The 19,567-nt window shown below is 46.7% G+C and overlaps 1 protein-coding gene across 1 annotated transcript; it reads right to left on the bottom strand.

Annotated features, from left to right (window-relative positions):
* Nucleotides 1–2,548: 2,548 nt before the first annotated feature.
* On the bottom strand, nt 2,549–18,600 carry SENP3 (SUMO specific peptidase 3; the record flags this gene model as incomplete). Its single annotated transcript, XM_073623179.1, is given in 5 exon segments — nt 2,549–3,555; nt 8,113–8,163; nt 8,258–8,341; nt 14,136–14,273; nt 18,523–18,600. Coding segments are annotated over 5 exon segments (462 nt in total), but the record flags the coding sequence as incomplete, so codon positions are not given.
* Nucleotides 18,601–19,567: the final 967 nt, after the last annotated feature.

Genomic DNA, 19,567 nt, shown 5'->3' with positions numbered 1-19,567 from the left:
TGAGCTCCAAAATGTTGGTGGGGAGCTTGGCTTTCCTGGGTGACCATGTTCCCTGAACTGTGAGAAATTGAGCATTCTTCCCCAACCTGAGAGGCCAGCATCTGTTATCACCCTCCATTGGTATGGTAGAAACACCTTTTCCATTTTTAAGGCTGGGTTGGAAATCCACCAGAATATAGAGTTCCTTGCTTAGCTGGATAGAAGCAGAGAGGTCGAGAGAGGAAGCATGTTTGTTCATGCCAACAAGATATGTTGAAAGAGGCTTTGAACAGAATTGAGTGAATGGGACAGCCTTGAAGGTGGCCATCATGAGGCCTAGAACTCTCATAGGGAATCCAGAGGAATGTCTTTTTGACCTTCAGCTTTGAGTGCGAAATCTGATGCCCAAGTATTCAAGTATTCCAGACGAAGGGAAGCTTAGCGAGTTGAATTCACTACCCAACCGAAAGGCTGAAGTATCTGAACATCTGTTGAGATTAGAAGATGAAAGGGAGAAGAGTCCCTCGGAAAGTGGTCATCTAGATGCCGTGACCTGAACGCCCCAGGTTCTCAAGAGAGCATGAAAGAGTGCAAGTACCTTTGTGAATACTCTGGGAATAGATGATAAACCAAAAGGCAATGCAACAAACTTCAAGTGTTTGTCCCCTACTGCGCAGAGCAGAAAGCGGTGATAAAGTGGGTAAACGGGAATATGCAGATAAGCATCGTGGATGTCTACAGATGCCAGGTATTCCATTTGTCTCAGAGAGGTGACAACTGACCTTTCAGATTCCATAGAAAACTTTGGGACCTAAAAAAGGTACTCGTTTAGGGATTTTAGGCCAAGGCTAGGATGATACCTCCCATTGGGTTTTGGTAAGGCGAACAGGTTTGAATAAAATCCCTTGATCGTATCCTCCAGAGAGACCAGAACCACTGCTCCCTGGGACAGGAGGTGGTCCAGGACAGTCTGTAAATATGGTTGTTCTGAACTCCAGTCCTCAAGGCGTCCCAACAGATCATGTTTTCAGGCCTTCCATTATTTTGCACAGGTGATTTTATCAGTTTCACTGCCTTAGTAATTACCACAGCTGTTTCATCTGAGGGTAATCCTGAAAACATGACCTGTTGGGGCACCTTGAGGACTGGGGTTGAGAAACACTGTTCTATAGCCTCACCAGCAGTGTTAAGTCAGCAAGGGCACTACCGTCTGACTCCTAGTCTGGACAGGTTTGGTGATGTAACTATTCTACTGTTTACGGTTCTCTTTGCTGGAGAGGAAGCTGTACATGAGAGACTGAGGGAGATCTAGTAATGTTCATTTTGCCTAATCAATTCCTGTGCTTAGTCACTTTTGTTTTGTAGCCTCACTAGCAGTGTGAGGTGATCTAAGGCATTGCTGTCGGACTCCTAGTCTGACCAGGTTTGGGGATGTTACTACTCTGCTCACTGTTCCCCTTGCTGGAGAGGAAGCTGTACTTCAGGCACTTGCAGGGAAAGTCTTCCTGCTTCTGCTTCATCCATTTTGTGGATCTGTGCTTCCTTCACTTCTCTTGCTGATTTATTATGCCAAATAGACATCAGTTTACCAGTCATCAGGGGTGCAGGTATGATATGGGGAAGCTAAGCCCTGCTCATCTACCAAGATGGCTGCTACCACACAGACGCACAGTGCAGAACAAGGCATGGTAAGTCAGTGTGGAAATGAACTGCAGGGAGACCACAGGCAATACTGGAGACTACCCTTTTGTTACTCAAGTGTGAGTAAAGGTTTAGGTCTTTACTTTTAAATCGGATGCAAACATAATTAAAATGTCACTGGTAGTTCCTGAACTTTTACTTGTTGCTGAAAATGTATTCTGTACATTATAACTTCAGCTCCTTCCCAGAGCAACTTCAGCTCCATCCCCTTTCCACAACTAAATATGGGTTAGCTAATCAAATATTTGTACAGTTAAGCCCCTTCCCGGAGTACTCACGACTCACTTTATTGAGATCCACCTCCTTCTTTGACCAAATATAGATTGTCTTTAACCAAATATTTGTAACTATAAGTCCCTCCCCAGAACAGACCCAAACAACCAAATAGTACAAAGATCTTCAAACTATGGTCCTCCAGCTGTTGTGGAACTACACGTCCCATGAGGCATTGTAAAACACTGACATTCACAGACATGATGGGAATTGTAGTCCCTTTACAACTGGAGGGCCATAGTTTTAAGACCCCTGAAATAGAGGTTGGCTATCCAAATATTTGTAACTATAAGCCCTTCCCCAGAACAGACCCAAACAAAAAATTACTTCAATGAGATCCACCCTCTTCGACCAAATGTAGGTTGGCTAACCAAATATTTGTACCTATAACCCCCTCCCCAGAACCAACCCAAACACAATTGAGCTCCACCCCCTTCGTTTACCAAATATAGATTGGCTAACAAAATATTTGTAACTAAGTCCCTCCTCAGAACGGACCCAAACACTTACTTCATTGAGCTTCACCCCCTTCTTTGACTAAACATAGGTTGGCTAACCAAATATTGGTAACTATAAGCCCCTCCCTAGAACAGACCCAAACAACAACTTCCTTGAGCTCCACCCCCTTTGACCAAATATAGGTTGGCAATCCAAATATTTGTAACTATAAGCCCGTCCCAAGAACAGATGCAAACAGACTTACTTCATTGAGCTCCGCCCTCCTTCTTCGACCAAACAGGTCAGCTAACCAATTTCTTTTTCTTTTTACTGTAAGCCCCACCCCAGAACAGACCCAAAGACTTACTTTATTGGGCTTCGCCTTCACCCTCTTTCACACGCAAAATTTAGGTTGAATAACCAAATATTTCGGTTATAAGCCCCTCCCCAGAACAGACCCAAACAACGACTTACTTCATTGAGCTCCGCCCTTTTTCACGCTCAAATATAGGTTTGCCAAAGAGATGCGGCCACAACAGATTTTTAAAAAGAGGACATATTGAAAACTGCCACTTTACAGACAGGATTTCTATAGAACATTTTATTTGTTTTTAACTTTTTCTTCTTTTCTGCCAAAAAAACAAAAAACAAAAAAGACCTACAAATGTTTTTTTTTTCTCTTTTCCCAGAAACCGTTTAAATAAGAAAAAAAAAAAAAAGAAAAAAAAAAAAAAAACAATAAAAAATAAAGACACATAGGATGAAGAAGGGGGCGTAACATAGTCTGAGAAAAGTTTTTCGGCAGGACACAGACACAAGACTGTCTGCGGAGACGAGAAGGAAACCCTTGGGAACGGGCATTTAGAAAACCCCCCCGCGACTCCATAAAACAATGTACAAGTGGAGGCTGAAAAAGCCTTGGTGTAGAGTGAGGGGGGTGTCCCCTCACAGTACGGGCACAGAGCGGGGCAGTGATAGATCACGGAGAGCCCCTCTGTCATAATACCACGGGACTCTGGCTCAGTCCGGACGCTCGGGCCGGGTTACTTCTCTTCACGCGGTTAGCTTACAATGACACAGTTCCTTGTACATCTGGCGCCTCAGTTTAGGCATGTCTTGCTGGCCGAAGGAAAATGGCAGCTCCAGTGCCAGGAACTTGCAGTACTGCAAAGACAAAGACACACAGGACATGAGAGCAGCCATCTTTTTTTTTTCATTATTCATATTTCTGCTGTTCACAAAGTCAAGGCAACGGTGCATAAGCGAGTTCCAAATTACAGCATATACTGTATATCAGCCTCTCTCAACAAAGGTTCCATGCAACAGTGTTCCTCCAGAGGTTGCTAGGGATTTCTTGAGCAATATACGAGTCTCCGATTAGACACAACCACTGACACACATGATCTTTCTAGTCATCTGTGAGGTGGGACATTCTCCCACTGACAACCATTGTAAGGCCACCCTTCTCTGCTAACCACCTATTCAGAAAACCCCTTTGTTACTGACCATCTATATATAAAGGCTCTCCTATATTGGCCACCTATTCACTTATATAAGGCCCTGCTCCACTGACAACCTCTACATCACCTAAAACAACCCTTCTCCCTCTGACCACCTATATTAGGATGGACCTACTCCACCAACCATCTACATTAGGTCCTTTCTCCATTGACCACCTATATAAAAAAGGTCCTATTCCTCTGAGACCACCTATATAAGATGGACTTTCTCCACTGACCACCTATATAAGGCCCTGCTACACTGACCACCTCTAAAGCACCTATATAAGACAACCCTTTTCTGCTGACTACCTACCGTATATAAGATGGACCTTTACCACTGGCTATCTATATAAAAAGGACGTTCTCCATTGACAACCTATAAAAAAAAGGAACTTTCCCAACCAACCATCTCCAGACCTATATAAGAAGGTCTTTCTTTTCTGACCACTGCTACACCTATATCAGAAAGTCCTTCTCTGCTGACCACAGTATACATCTATAAAAAGAAAGACCTCCTCCATTGACCACAAATAAGGACCTTCACCACTAATCACCTATATATCTACACAAGGTGGTCCTTCGCAACTGACTACATGGACAAGACAGTCAATGGTGGACAACGTGGTCCCTTGTCCACTGACCACGTGGACAAGGTGGTCCCTTTCCACAGACAAGGTGGTCCCTCTGCACTGACCACGGGGACAAGGTGGTCCTTCTCCACTGACCACCTCTACACCCATATAAGAAGCCCTCTTTCTAATGCCCTTATATAAAACACACCTATACAAGAAGGCCATTCGTCACTGACCACCTCAATACCTATAAAAGAAGGCCCTTCTCTGCTGACCACATCTACACCTAGAGACACCTCCACTGACCACCAGTGCAAATCAGCATTTCACAGGCAACAAAGCAAAGAGGTCTCTTCTCTGACGATCAGTGTAAGGGGGCATTTTTCACTGACTGTCAAAGTAAATGGGCATTTCTTTACTGACAAAGTGAAGAACAACTATATTTAAACTTTCTGCTTTTATTGTCTGCCCATAATTATTATATATTTTTCATTTCATTATTGCTACAGAAAATTTTGTGGTATAGAGTAGCCCTGTGTGTCAAATATGCTAAGTGTGTCGCATTCCTCATTTTATTTTTACATCCACAACTTACTGTTTATATTAATTTATGGTGAGCTGTAGAAATCAGGGGTTCCACCTCAACAAGGCGGCTCTTTGCTGACCCCCTATATAAAAAGGTCCTTCTCCGCCGACCACCTCTACATCTATAGAAAAAAGGTCCTTCTCCGCCGACCACCTCTACATCTATAGAAAAAAGGTCCTTCTCCGCCGACCACCTCTACATCTATAGAAAAAAGGTCCTTCTCTGCCAAACACCTATACCAGACGGACCTTCTCCGCCAAACACCTATACCAGACGGACCTTCTCCGTCAAACACCTATACCAGACGGACCTTCTCCGCCAAACACCTATACCAGACGGACCTTCTCCGCCAAACACCTATACCAGACGGACCTTCTCCGTCAAACACCTATACCAGACGGACCTTCTCCGCCAAACAACTATACCAGACGGACCTTCTCCGCCAAACACCTATACCAGACGGACCTTCTCCGCCAAACACCTATACCAGAGGGACCTTCTCCGCCAAACACCTATACCAGAGGGACCTTCTCCGCCAAACACCTATACCAGACGGACCTTCTCCGCCAAACACCTATACCAGACGGACCTTTTCCGCCAAACACCTATACCAGACGGACCTTCTCTGCCAAGCACCTATACCGGACGGACCTTCTCCGCCAAGCACCTATACCAGACGGACCTTCTCCGCCAAACACCTATACCAGACGGACCTTCTCCGCCAAACACCTATACAAGAAGGCCCTTCTCCATTGACTACCTACACGACTATAAAAAGGCAGCTGTTCCCAATTGACCACTTATATAAGAAAGCCTCTCTCTATTAATAAACTAAATATACAAGAACCGTCTCCACTGAACACCAATATAAGGGAGCATTTCATAGAGCACCACTCCGAGAAGTCCCTCCTCTTCTGACCACCAGTGGAAGATGGCACGTCACTGAATACCAGTGTAATGGGGGATATTCCACTAATCATTAAAGTTAACAGTAATTTCTTTACAGAACACCAAGTGAGGGAATACTACAACTTTCACCATCTGCTTTGTTTGGCCATTATCATCGTTTGTTTCACTTCATTACAGTTAATAAAAAAGGTGTTGTGGTTATCGAGCAGCCCTAGGTGTCAAATATGCCAAGTGCGTCACGTTACCTACTAAATAATTTCTTATGTCCACAACTTAGTGTTTATGCTAATGTACCATGAGATGTAGAAACCAGGGATCCCTGAGGCTTGACATTTACTTCAAGAGTAAATGACTGAGAAAGGCTGGTAAATTTATATGACGTTCGATTGTAAGCTCTAACGAGCAGGGCCCTCAGATTCCTCTTGTACCAAATTGTATTGTAACTAATGTCTGCCTTCATTTTGTAAAGCTCTGCGCAAGCGGTTAGCGCTATATAAATCCTGTATAGTAATAATAATATTTTACAGAGATCACAGAGAGGGGCCAAGATTAAGCAAGGCAAGTTGTAGCACGTAAACCTTCCGGGAAATGTCGGGAGACATAGGTGAAAAGCCATGTGGTGGCCTCGAAGTAGGTAGGTAGGTAGGGAGTAATATACAAGGTGGCAATAGGAGGAGAGGGCCATAACGTGGTGTGCTGGTCTTGAAAAGGGTAGGTATGGAATGATATATAAAAAGGGAGGAGAGGGCCATAACATGATTTGCTGGTCTTCAAACGGGTAGGGAAGAGAATGGTATAAAGGGGGGGGGGAATAGGAGGAGAGGGTCGTAACGTGGTGTGCTGGTCTTGGAAAGTGTAGGGAAGGGAATGATATAAAAGGGGGGAATAGGAGGAGAGGGTCGTAACGTGGTGTGCTGGTGTAGGAAAGGGAATGGTAAAAAAGGGGAGAAATAGGAGGAGAGGGCCATAATGTGGTGTGCTGATCTTGAAAAAGGGCTAGGTATGGAATGATATATATAAAATGGATGAGAGGGTTGTAATGTGGTGTGCTGGTCTTAAAAAGGGTAGGGAAGAGAATAGTATGGGGGGGGGGAGATGGGAGGAGAGGGTCGTAACGTGGTGTGCTGGTCTTGGAAAGGGTAGGGAAGGGAAGAGAATGGTATAAAGGTGAGGAATAGGGGGGGGGGAAAGAAGGGAATGGTATAAGGGGGGGGGGGGGGGATAGGAGGCGAAGGTCATAATGTGGTGTGCTGGTCTTGGAAAGCGCAGGGAAGGGGAATAGGAGGCGAGGGTCGTAATGTGGTGTGCTAGTCTTGGAAAGTGTAGGGAAGGGAATAGTATAAAGGGGAGAAATAGGAGGAAAGGGCCATAATGTGGCATGATGGTCTTGGAAAGGGTAAGGAAGGGAAGAGAATGGTATAAAGGTGAGGAAAAGGGCGAGAGGGTAGGGAAGGGAATGGTATAAGGGGGGGGAGGAGGCGAGGGTCATAATGTGGTCTCCTAGTCTTGGAAAGGGTAGGGAAGAGAATGATCTAAAGGGGGGGGGGTGAATAGGAGGAGAGAGTGGTAATGTGGTGTGCTTGGAAACAGCAGGGAGTGGAATGGTATTAAAAGGGGAGGGGGGGGGGGGGGAGTCGTAATGTGGTGTGCTGGTCTTGGAAAGGGTAGGGAAAGGAATGGTATAAAAGGGGGCAATAGGAGGAGAGGGCCATAATGTGGTGTGCTGTCTTGGAAAGGGCAGGGAAGAGAAGAGGAGGAAAGGGTCATGATGTGGTGTGCTGGTCTTGAAAAGGGAATGGTATAAAGGGGCGTATAGGAGGAGAAAGGTTTGCAATGTGGTGTGGTGGTCTCAGAAAGAGTAGGGAATGGTATAAAGGGGAGAATAGGAGGAGATGGGCGTAATGTGATGTGCTGGTCTTGGAAAGGGTAGGGAAGGGAATAGGAGGAGAGGGTAGTAATATGGCGAGGGGGTTGTGGAATGAAAAGAAGAGCAGATGAGAGTTCAGGTTTAGAAAAGAAGCAGATGGGAGGAATAGTAGGAAAGGTGGAGGGATCAAGAGGGGGAGGTGGAAGACTTCTCCTCCAACCCTGGGGTGGGAAGCGGTCATATTTTGTCTCGATCATTGGCAGCTTAGAGGTGGAGCACCCTCACCTGCAAAACAAACGCTCCACAGTCGCTGTCGTTATTCTGTCTTGCCACATTCTGAAATTAAAAAGAAAAAATAAATAAATTACACTCATTGGGGATCATAACAAAACGTTACCAAAACAGATGAAATTGGCTGTTCTGCGCTCACCATCTTGAAGAGTCCATTCCAGCCGTCCACATATTCTGCACGCTCCTTCTTCACGGCTTCAGCCTGCAGATATTTGGCTATGTGCTATGGAGGGAAGGGAAATTTCATTATGGCCAGAAATATTTCCATCTTCTAAAATAAGAGGACAACGCTTTTTTGTTGAGCAGTGGATCGCAGCAGCGTTGCCACCATGTGGACGATGATGTCGTTAAGAGACCCTGTCGCCAACTTACAAAAAATTGCAGATTAAAGTACTGAAACAAAAAAAACTAAGTAAGCATTTTAAATGATTGCAGTGTTTTACATTTTTATAAACTTTTTTTTTTTTTTTTTAGTGAATTGCAATATGCCTGTGAACTTGCCAAGGATTGAACCTTTACAAAGTGCTCATTTCCCAGCACAGCCCCTCTTTGTTTGGAAGTGTCTAATTACTGTTGATGCTGGACCAGCTCCTCCATTCACCTCCCCACATTTTATATAGCTGCTGGATGAGGAGTGAGGGAAACATACTTTAGAGCAGGGTTTCTCAACCAGAGTTACATTAAAACCCTAGAGTCCTTCCAGATGTTGCTAGGGATTCCCTGAGCAAGGAGCAAATGATGCCTCTCATAGAACTTCCCACTGACACCATTGGTCATTTTAGCGATCTGTAAGATAATTCCAATGACCACAAGTGTAAGGAACATTCTTCCTACTGACCATCACACTAATGTATCATGAGTTATTTCAAGGGTTCCACCGTGTTGAAAAGGCTGAGAAAGCCTGCTATAGGGAGCCACTTGAGTGCTCCGAGTCCGCTGACATCAAATCCAAGATGGCGGCACCCACAAGCAGTCTCAGGGCTTTTGGATGTCTTTTTTTTTTTTTTTTAAATCAAAAAGGTTTTTATTGCAAAAGAAACACAAAGCAAATCTAAAACAAACATCACATTACACTTTAACTTGTCAGTGAAAAATCAGTGACATAACCATTAGTCATACCCTTCAATAAACAAATAGCAGTGAGTAGTCATTGTATGGCACACATGTTTATTACTATATGGTGATACACTGTGATCCCCTTGCCATTGTACTGACACAGCCTCAACATCCCCGCTTTTTTCCCCTACAATGTTACATTATTTTCAAGAAGGCATTTTCCCGGGCATCCATTGCATCTTTGGGCATTTGAGCAGCGTCATCTGTACCAGTTCTCTGGGACTAATCCCAGGTGTTTTAAGCCATGCGGCTCATAATTTGTCAAATCTCCCAGGATTTCCCCCTATGTTGATATATGTATTTTTCCATAATAAGGGTATTACCCATGTGCTGAATCCAGGATTTAACCAGCTCATAAGTATTAATTTTCCTAGAATATATATAGGCGTATTTTTGGACAGATTCTAGAGACAAGAGTATTGCATCCACATCCCTGATGTAGAGTAAATAGAAGGAATTTCAGAGAACTTCTTTCACTCTGTTTTTAATATCGCTTATTGGTTCTCTAGTACTTATAGGCCACCAACATACTAGACTCTTCCAACTTATACATATGGTACGACATCCACAAGACCATATAGGCGATTCTGACATCGCCCGTTTGTCATGGGATGGTGTCCGCTCTCGCTGATGTTTCGATATGATCAATGTCAGAATATTTGGATGCATGGGGAACAGCCCTGAAGAAGCACAAATCTGGACTGCGAAACGCGTTGGCTACCCAATATACACAAGCATCTGTTCAAGCTCTTTGAAAATGAGTATTAATCTTGGTCATTTGTTTTTATGACTAATACTGTTTTAAACTGTATATTTTGTAATAAATTATATTTTTTGTATTACCTTTTGTGGTTGTGCTTGCCTTATGACAGACATATGCATCCTTAAAAATCCCAATTATCCTTGAAGGACAGACATTTATCTGCTTTCTCTGAAATTCCTTCTATTTATTATTATTTTCCTAGCTTGGAATAAGACTCTGGCAAAGGCCATCCTTGTCATTTCCTCTGGGATTGCCCCCTCCAGTACTCCTAGAAGGCAACATAGTGGATCAAGAGGGACATTTGTTTGGAATACCTGGTTAAGCGTGGTCAGGAACCCCCTTCCAATATTTATGGCGTTTGGGGCAACGCCAGAGGAGATGTATCAGGTTACCTGGCACTATTTTACACTTGCCACACATTGAGTCGGTAGTTTTCCCATTTTATAGAGAGTTTTACTGGGGTATAATGTGCTCGCAACAGGATCTACAATTGGGATACTTGATGGGATTTGGATGTCTAAACAAGGGAGGCTTTTACAGGCAAGTATGCATGCATAAAATACATTAGATGCTCAAATAATCTCATTTATTAAAAGGAAAACAGGAAGTCACATCTTTGGGACACCCAGAAGCATCCACAGCAAATTACTAACAGAGTTATGAACTGGGGCCTGGCTGCAGCTCTGTGAGCCACCTGAAGGACCTCAAAAAATCTTGCATTACCATGGTAAAATATTCAGGTGAGAGGGCACAGCCAAACCTATTAGAGCAAAGGAGGAGTTCGAACAGAGTCTGAAAGTCGAGGATAATATGATTGCAGGCTACAGATGTTGGCACCGTTGGTAGGTGTGCAAACCCAGAACCAATAGTAGAATGTGAGTTGGGGGACTGTTCAATACAACCCCTCATCCCCCCCCCCACCCCCGTGTCCAGGATGAGACATGCCTCAACCACATCGTGGTAGGGCAATGTGTATAAGCTCAGCAGGGGGATACTTCCTCAATGCTGAATGTCATCAGCACTCAGTCCCGCAGTGTGAACACCTCCTGTGAAAATAAGCAGCTCACAGTGCTTGAGGCGTCTGGGTCTACTCACCGAGTTTTTGGAGACAGGACAACTTGGCCAAGACAAAATCCAATGCTTTTGGACCTGGAAAGTGCTCCACAGCCAACTTTTACCAGAAAGAAGAAGTTTTGCAAATAAGGATGCAGGTGTCTCCCTGCTGCCTAGCATCCTTGGTTGCGGATATGCAGGCAATCCCCGCTCCCCGGTGTCTTAAGTTGCTAGAATTCAGGCCTCTCCTGCTGCCTTGCAGCCTTGGTTGCAAGGATGCAGGCAATACCTGCTGCCTAGTGTCTTCAGTTGTTGGGATGCACGCATCTTCTGATGCCTAGCGTCCTTGGGTTACTAGGCATACAGGCATCTCCTGCTGCCTAATTTCCTCAGTTGCTAGGAGGCAGGCAATACCTGCTGCCTTCAGTTGGGATGCATGCATCTTCTGCTGCCTAGCATCTTTGGGTTACTAGGGATACGGGCATCTCCTGCTGCCTAGCATCCTCGGTTGCTAGGAGGCAGGCAATAAATGCTGCCTGGTGTCTTTAGTTGTTAGGATGCAGACAACTTCTGCTGAATAGCATCATCAGTTGCTAAGGTACAGACAGCAACTGAGGACGCTAGGCAGCAGGAGATGCCCGTTTCTTAGCAACTGAGGATGCTAGGCAGCAAGTGATAAGAAACAGGCATCTCCTGCTGCCTAGCATCCTCAGTTGCTAAGGTGCCGACATCTCCTACTGCCTAGCATCCTCAGTTGCCAAGGTACAGACATCTCCTGCTGCTAAGCATGCTCAGTTGCTAAGATACAGACATCTCCTGCTGCTAAGCATCCTCAGTTGCTAAGATACAGACATCTCCTGCTGCCTAGTATCCTCAGTTGCTAAGATACAGACATCTCCTACTGCCTAGCATCCTCAGTTGCTAAGATACAGACATCTCCTGCTGCCTAGCATCCTCAGTTGCTAAGAAACAGACATCTCCTACTGCCTAGCATCCTCAGTTGCTAGGAGGCAGGCAATTCCTGCTGCCTAGTGTCTTCAGTAAAGATGCAAGCATCTCCTGCCACCTAGCATCCTCACTAAGGCCCCTTTCACACTGGGGCGGTAGGGGGCGTCGGCGGTAAAACAGCGCTATTTTTAGTGGTTTTACCCCCCCGCTGGTGGCCGAAAAAGGGTTAAATCCACTCGTATAGCGCGGCTATAGCCGCGGTATAGCCGCGCTGTCCCATTGATTTCAATGGGCAGGAGCAGTGAATACACCGCTCCTTCACTGCTCCAAAGATGCGGCTGACAGGAGATTTTTTCTTCTCCTGCCAGCGCACCGCTTCAGTGTGAAAGCCCTCGGGCTTTCACACTGAACAAACAGCGGAGGCTGTTTTGGGGCGGTTTGCAGGCGGTATTTTTAGCGCAATAACGCCTGCAAACCACCCCAGTGTGAAAGGGGCCTTACTAAGCTGCCTAGCATCCTGGGTATTCAGGACCAAAAGCATACGTTTACACTAATTGCTGTATATTTACACCAAGAGTTTTATGCATAGAATTGTTAGCACAAACATTTACATGTGTCCAGCATTAGACCACAGGCAGGACCGTGAACGCAGATTTTAAAGATTTATTGCCCCCACAGCTGAATGCAGCTCCATGTTAGAGAGCTCTGTGTATGGGCCTATAACACACAGCCGGGTTCAGAGTCAAAAAAAAAAAAAAAACTCATCATGGATCTCCATGTACTGTGCATGATCCCTTACTGGTTTTTGCTGGAGTTCAGCTTTAACTGCTTCCCGACCGCCGGCCGTCAATTGACGGCCAGGCGGCGCAGCTCTCGTTGCGGGCGGACGTCATATGACGTCCTCGCTTTCCTAGGCCACCAGGGGGCGCGCGCGCGCCGCCGGCGATCGCGCGCGCCCGCCGTGTCACTAGGAACCCGGTGCGCGTGCCCGGCGGCCGCGATGTCCGCCGGCCACCCGCGATTACCGGTAACACAGCAGGACCGTGGATCTGTGTGTGTAAACACACAGATCCACGGTCCTGTCAGAGGAGAGGAGACCGATGATGTGTTCCCAGTACAGCTGAACACCGATCGGTCTCCTCCCCTAGTGAGTCCCCGCCCCCTACAGTTAGAATCACTCCCTAGCAACACAGTTAACCCCTCGATCACCACCTAGTGTTAACCCCTTCAGTGCCTGTCACATTTATACAGTAATCAATGCATTTTTATAGCACGGATCGCTGTATAAATGTGAATGGTCCCAAATATGTGTCAAAAGTGTCCGATGTGTCCGCCACAATATCGCAGTCACGATAAAAATCGCAGATCGCCGCCATTACCAGTAAAAATTTTTTTAAAAAATAAAAATGTTATAAAACTATCCCCTATTTTGTAGACGCTATAACTTTTGCGCAAACCAATCTATATATGCTTATTGCGATTTTTTTTTACCAAAAATATGTACAAGAATACATATCGGCCTAAACTGAGAAAAAATTTGTTTTAAAGAAAAAAAAATTGGATATTTATTATCGCAAAAGGTCAAAATTATTGTGTTTTTTTTTAAACTTGTCACTCTTCTTTTGTTTATAGCGCAAAAAATAAAAAACGCAGAGGTGATCGAATAACACTAAAAGAAAGCTCTATTTGTGGGGAAAAAACAATAACAATATCATTTGGGTACAGTGTTGTATGACCGCGCAATTGTCATTCAAAGTGCGACAGTGCTGAAAGCTGAAAAATGGCTTGGGCAGGAAGGGGGCGAAAATGCCCAGTATTGAGGTGGTTAAACATTTCTACCCATCCTCAGACAGCTATGTCACATCAATTTCCTATTTTCTGGCACCATTACATGTGTACAATTATCTGAAAATATCCGATGTTTATGACATCATCTTTCATTTAAAAAGACAATTTCTGAGCCAGCGGAGCAGCTTTAATTTCTATGGGCTGTCAATACAGCGAGCTTACACTAGGGGGCGCCAAATACAGTTCCGTGGTCTACAGATGAGAGCGATGAAAATGGGAGCGTTGTAGAGACGTGAAATACGTATACAGATAGGATGAACACCACACAATGGGTCCCAGCAGAGCTCACCTTCGGGCAGCGCCTGTTCAGCGTACGCTGGGAATCAAAGTAAGTAATGGTCCGTTTAGAGACATCGACGCAGACGAGCGACCAATGCACCTCCAGGTGTATGGGGATCAACAAGAACTGCTTACTGAATATATCAACCTGGAGGAAGAGGAGAGAGAGGGTCACATGACACATAGTATAGACCTCCTATTAGACACCTACCCAGACCCCAACCCCCCTATACACTGGATGACACTCATAACGAGGAGCAAATATCCAGAATTGCTATACATTGCAATGTATCTCTAGCTCTTCTCTGGCCTGAACTGTATGGGCCATTCATAAAATGTAGGTCAGTGTGGAGAGTTCTGCTTAATGCATCAGAGAGCTCAGTCATTGGTTGGGGGGGGTCACACAACTGGGGCCCCCTCTATCTTTACTGGCCTCAATCCTCCACACTCCTTTCCTGTACATACCGCCCAGTGTCATACCCTCCACACTCCTCTCCTGTACATACTGCCCACTGTCATACCCTCCACACTCCTCTTCTGCACATACTGCCCACTGTCATACCATTACACTCCTCTCCTGTACATACCGCCCACTGTCATACCCTCCACACTCCTCTCCTGTACATACTGCCCACTGTCATATCCTCAGCACTCCACTCCTGTACATACTGCCTCTGTCATATCCACAGCACTGCTCTCCTGTACGTACTGCCCAGTGTCATACCCTCCACACTCCTCTCCTGTACATACCGCCCACTGTCATACCCTCCACACTCCTCTCCTGTACATACTGCCCACTGTCATATCCTCAGCACTCCACTCCTGTACATACTGCCTCTGTCATATCCACAGCACTCCTCTCCTGTACGTACTGCCCAGTGTCATACCCTCCACACTCCTCTCCTGTAGATACTGCCCACTGTCACACGCCCACATTCCTCTCCTGTACATACTGCCCAGTGTCACACCCTCCACACTCCTACCCTGAACATGCTGCCCACTGTCATAGTGCCCGCACTCCTATCCTGAACATACCGCCCACAGTCATACCCTCCACACTCCTCTCCTGTACATACCGCCCACTGTCATACCCTCCACACTCCTCTCCTGTACATACCGCCCACTGTCATACCCTCCACACTGCTCTCCTGTACATACTGCCCACTGTCATATCCTCAGCACTCCACTCCTGTACATACTGCCCACTGTCATAACCACAGCACTCCTCTCCTGTACGTACTGCCCAGTGTCATACCCTCCACACTCCTCTCCTGTACATACCGCCCACTGTCATACCCTCCACACTCCTCTCCTGTGCATACTGCCCACTGTCATACCCTCCACACTCCTCCTGTACATACTGCCCAATCCTCCACCAGTACATACTGCCCAGTATCACACCCTCCACACTCCTCTCCTGAACATACTGCCCACTGTCATACTACCCGCACTCCTATCCTGTACATACTGCCCACTGTCATACCCTTCACACTCCTCTCCTGTACATACTGCCCACTGTCATACCCTCCACACTCCTCCTGTACATACTGCCCAATCCTCCACATTCTTCACCAGTACATACTGCCCAGTATCACACCCTCCACACTCCTCTCCTGAACATACCGCCCACAGTCATACTACCCGCACTCCTATCCTGTACATACCGCCCACTGTCATACCCTCCACACTCCTCTCCTGTACATACCGCCCACTGTCATACCCTCCACACTCCTCTCCTGTACATACCGCCCACTGTCATACCCTCCACACTCCTCTCCTGTACATACCGCCCACTGTCATACCCTCCACACTCCTCTCCTGTACATACCGCCCACTGTCATACCCTCCACACTCCTCTCCTGTACATACCGCCCACTGTCATACCCTCCACACTCCTCTCCTGTACATACCGCCCACTGTCATACCCTCCACACTGCTCTCCTGTACATACTGCCCACTGTCATATCCTCAGCACTCCTCTCCTGTACGTACTGCCCAGTGTCATACCCTCCACATTCCTCTCCTGTACATACCCCGCCCACTGTCATACCCTCCACACTCCTCCTGTACATACTGCCCAATCCTCCACCAGTACATACTGCCCAGTATCACACCCTCCACACTCCTTTCCTGAACATACTGCCCACTGTCATACTACCCGCACTCCTATCCTGTACATACTGCCCACTGTCATACCCTTCACACTCCTCTCCTGTACATACTGCCCACTGTCATACCCTCCACACTCCTCCTGTACATACTGCCCAATCCTCCACATTCTTCACCAGTACATACTGCCCAGTATCACACCCTCCACACTCCTCTCCTGAACATACTGCCCACTGTCATACTACCCGCACTCCTATCCTGTACATACTGCCCACTGTCATTGGAAGAATTTTACTCATGTATCATATCACTGTACCAAACTGTCAGGAGTTCATTCTTTGTCCTTCCATATGATGAGCAGGAATGTCCTAGCTCTCCCATTTGTTGGAATCAACATTTTCTGCCCCCCTCCTCTTTCATTGCCATTATAACTTTACACAACTATTAAGTAAACTTTTCTTCTTATATTACCAAAATACTTATTTCTTAATAAACTTATTTCCATGTTTCACTGGCAGATGTGGGAGCCGGCAGCCGTGTAGTTTCTGCGTAATGCTTCATCTGTGATTGTATGGTGGTGACACCACGCCGGCGGCAGAATGACGGAAATTGAGCTTTTGTTATCCCCGGTGGAAGTCGCTCCGTCGGTGCCTGAAGCACTGCTGGAACTGAATCGCTAGCGAGGGAGCAGCAACAGAGCGACATATGGCTGGTTGTAGCAGCAGGGAAGCCACTCCAGAGCATTATGTAAGCTGAGCTTTAACAATCCCAGCTCCAAATTAAGCGATGAGATGGCAGAGTCTCCCTTTTTATAAACTCCTAAAATGCACATTTTTGCTCTGAAGATTAAAGCGGACTGTCACCCCTTTTCTAATGTTGCTCTCTCCCGCCACCCTAACCCCACAGGAATCGTGCACGAGGTCCTGTGAACTGCCTCCTGGGAATCCTACATCACGCATCCCAGGAGGCAACTAGCAGGATGTGGTGTATGCACAGAAACGGAGCGGTGTCTGCGCCTGCACCAGATCAGAACTCTAGGTGGCAGCATAAAGCAGTGTAGGGAAACTTTCCCTACAAGCAAGACAACGTTGGACTCCATGGTGGAGTGTGACGGCTGATGACGCCTGCGCCAGATCTTGCTCTTGTGCTGTATGAGATCTGGCACACGTGGTTATTTGTATGTTGCCATGGTCAGTGTCATTATGTCGGCTGACACTCATTTTTCTGAAGCCATGGCAATGTATAAATAATAAAGTCTATTCTCTGGTTTTACACACGAGATCTGCCTGGAAAGGCACTGGTGACCCAGCCTAGCCAGGGGACAGCTGGAAAGGCGCTGGTGGACCCAGCCAGGGGACAGCTGGAAAGGCGCTGGTGGACCCAGCCAGGGGACAGCTGGAAAGGCGCTGGTGGACCCAGCCAGGGGACAGCTGGAAAGGCGCTGGTGGACCCAGCCAGGGGACAGCTGGAAAGGCGCTGGTGGACCCAGCCAGGGGACAGCTGGAAAGGCGCTGGTGGACCCAGCCAGGGGACAGCTGGAAAGGCGCTGGTGGACCCAGCCAGGGGACAGCTGGAAAGGCGCTGGTGGACCCAGCCAGGGGACAGCTGGAAAGGCGCTGGTGGACCCAGCCAGGGGACAGCTGGAAAGGCGCTGGTGGACCCAGCCAGGGGACAGCTGGAAAGGCGCTGGTGGACCCAGCCAGGGGACAGCTGGAAAGGCGCTGGTGGACCCAGCCAGGGGACAGCTGGAAAGGCGCTGGTGGACCCAGCCAGGGGACAGCTGGAAAGGCGCTGGTGGACCCAGCCAGGGGACAGCTGGAAAGGCGCTGGTGGACCCAGCCAGGGGACAGCTGGAAAGGCGCTGGTGGCCTAGCCAGGGGACAGCTGGAAAGGCGCTGGTGGCCTAGCCAGGGGACAGCTGGGAGGCGCTGGTGGCCTAGCCAGGGGACAGCTAGAAGACAATGGTGGCCTAGCCAGGGGACAGCTAGAAGACAATGGTGGCCTAGCCAGGGGACAGCTAGAAGACAATGGTGGCCTAGCCAGGGGACAGCTAGAAGACAATGGTGTCCTAGCCAGGGGACAGCTAGAAGACAATGGTGGCCTAGCCTACCCAGGGGACAGCTAGAAGGACAATGGTGACCAAGGGCCTAAGTATTTTGAGACACTAAAAGATGTGCTAGAATCTAACCCTAAGCAGAGAGCTCCCCCACTGTATGGTCACTGCCGGCAGCAGCAGGCTTGAGAAACTACAGGTACCAGCAATCTTCCCTTCATCAGGACACACTTACGTTCTTCGTCCACCTCTTTACTCCTTCATATCCCTTGGTTCTCAATTTATCGTAGAAAAAACTGTTGAAAAAATGAACCTAAAATGGGAAGATGATCAGGTCTTTAGAAGAATATTCTGTCCACAATAGAGATATTACCCACCTCATTATAGACACACACACACACAGCAGGTAAAAAAGTATTAAACACGTCACCATTTTTCTAGGTAAATAAAGTTCAGAAATGAAGTTCTGTGTAATAAAATGGAAAGATACAGGGAAAAAGTATTGAACACGCTAAAAGAAATGTATTTAATATTTGGTACAAAATCTTTTGTTGGTAATGACAGCTTCAAGACGCCTCTTGTATGGAGAAGCTAGTCACATGCTTGGCTCAGGTGTGATTTTGGCCCATTCTTCCACACAGTCTTCGAATCTTGAAGGTTCTGTGGGCCTCTTCTAGGAACTCTGATCTGTAGTTCTTTGCATAGATTTTCTATTGGATTCAAATCAGGTGATTGGCTGGGGCATTCTAACAGCTTTAATTTCTTTCTTTGAAACCAAAGGAGAGTCTCCTTGGCTTTGCGTTTGGGATCATCGTCTTGCTGAAATGTCCGCCCTCGTTTTATCTTCATCACCCTGGTAGATAGCCGCAGATTTTTACCACCATTAATCCTTCCTTCAATGATATGATGTTGGCCAGTCCCATATGCTGAAAAACAGCCCCGCCCACACTATGTCTCCACCTCCAAAACTCGCTGTTGGTATGGGGGTGTTTTTGGGGTGATGTGCTATTTGACATCCAAACACGGTGTGTACTATGGCAACCAAAGAGTTCAGGTTTGGTCTCATCTGACCAGACTATATTCTCCCCGTATTTCACAATCTTGTCTAAATGTTGTGCAGCAAACTCTAAACGAGCTTTAAGATGCTTTTTCTCCAGTAATGGAATCTTGCATGGTGAGCGTGCATACAGACCACGGCGAGTGAGTGAATTACTTATTGTTTTCTTTGAAACAATTGTACCTGCTAATTCCAGATCTTTCTGAAGCTCTGCATAAGTGGT

The sequence above is a fragment of the Aquarana catesbeiana genome, linkage group LG03, assembly GCF_042186555.1.
Source record: "Aquarana catesbeiana isolate 2022-GZ linkage group LG03, ASM4218655v1, whole genome shotgun sequence".
NCBI classification, from domain to species: Eukaryota; Metazoa; Chordata; class Amphibia; order Anura; family Ranidae; genus Aquarana; species Aquarana catesbeiana.
The sequence above is the reverse complement of the archived record's forward strand: the minus strand, read 5'-3'. Positions and strand labels throughout refer to the sequence as shown.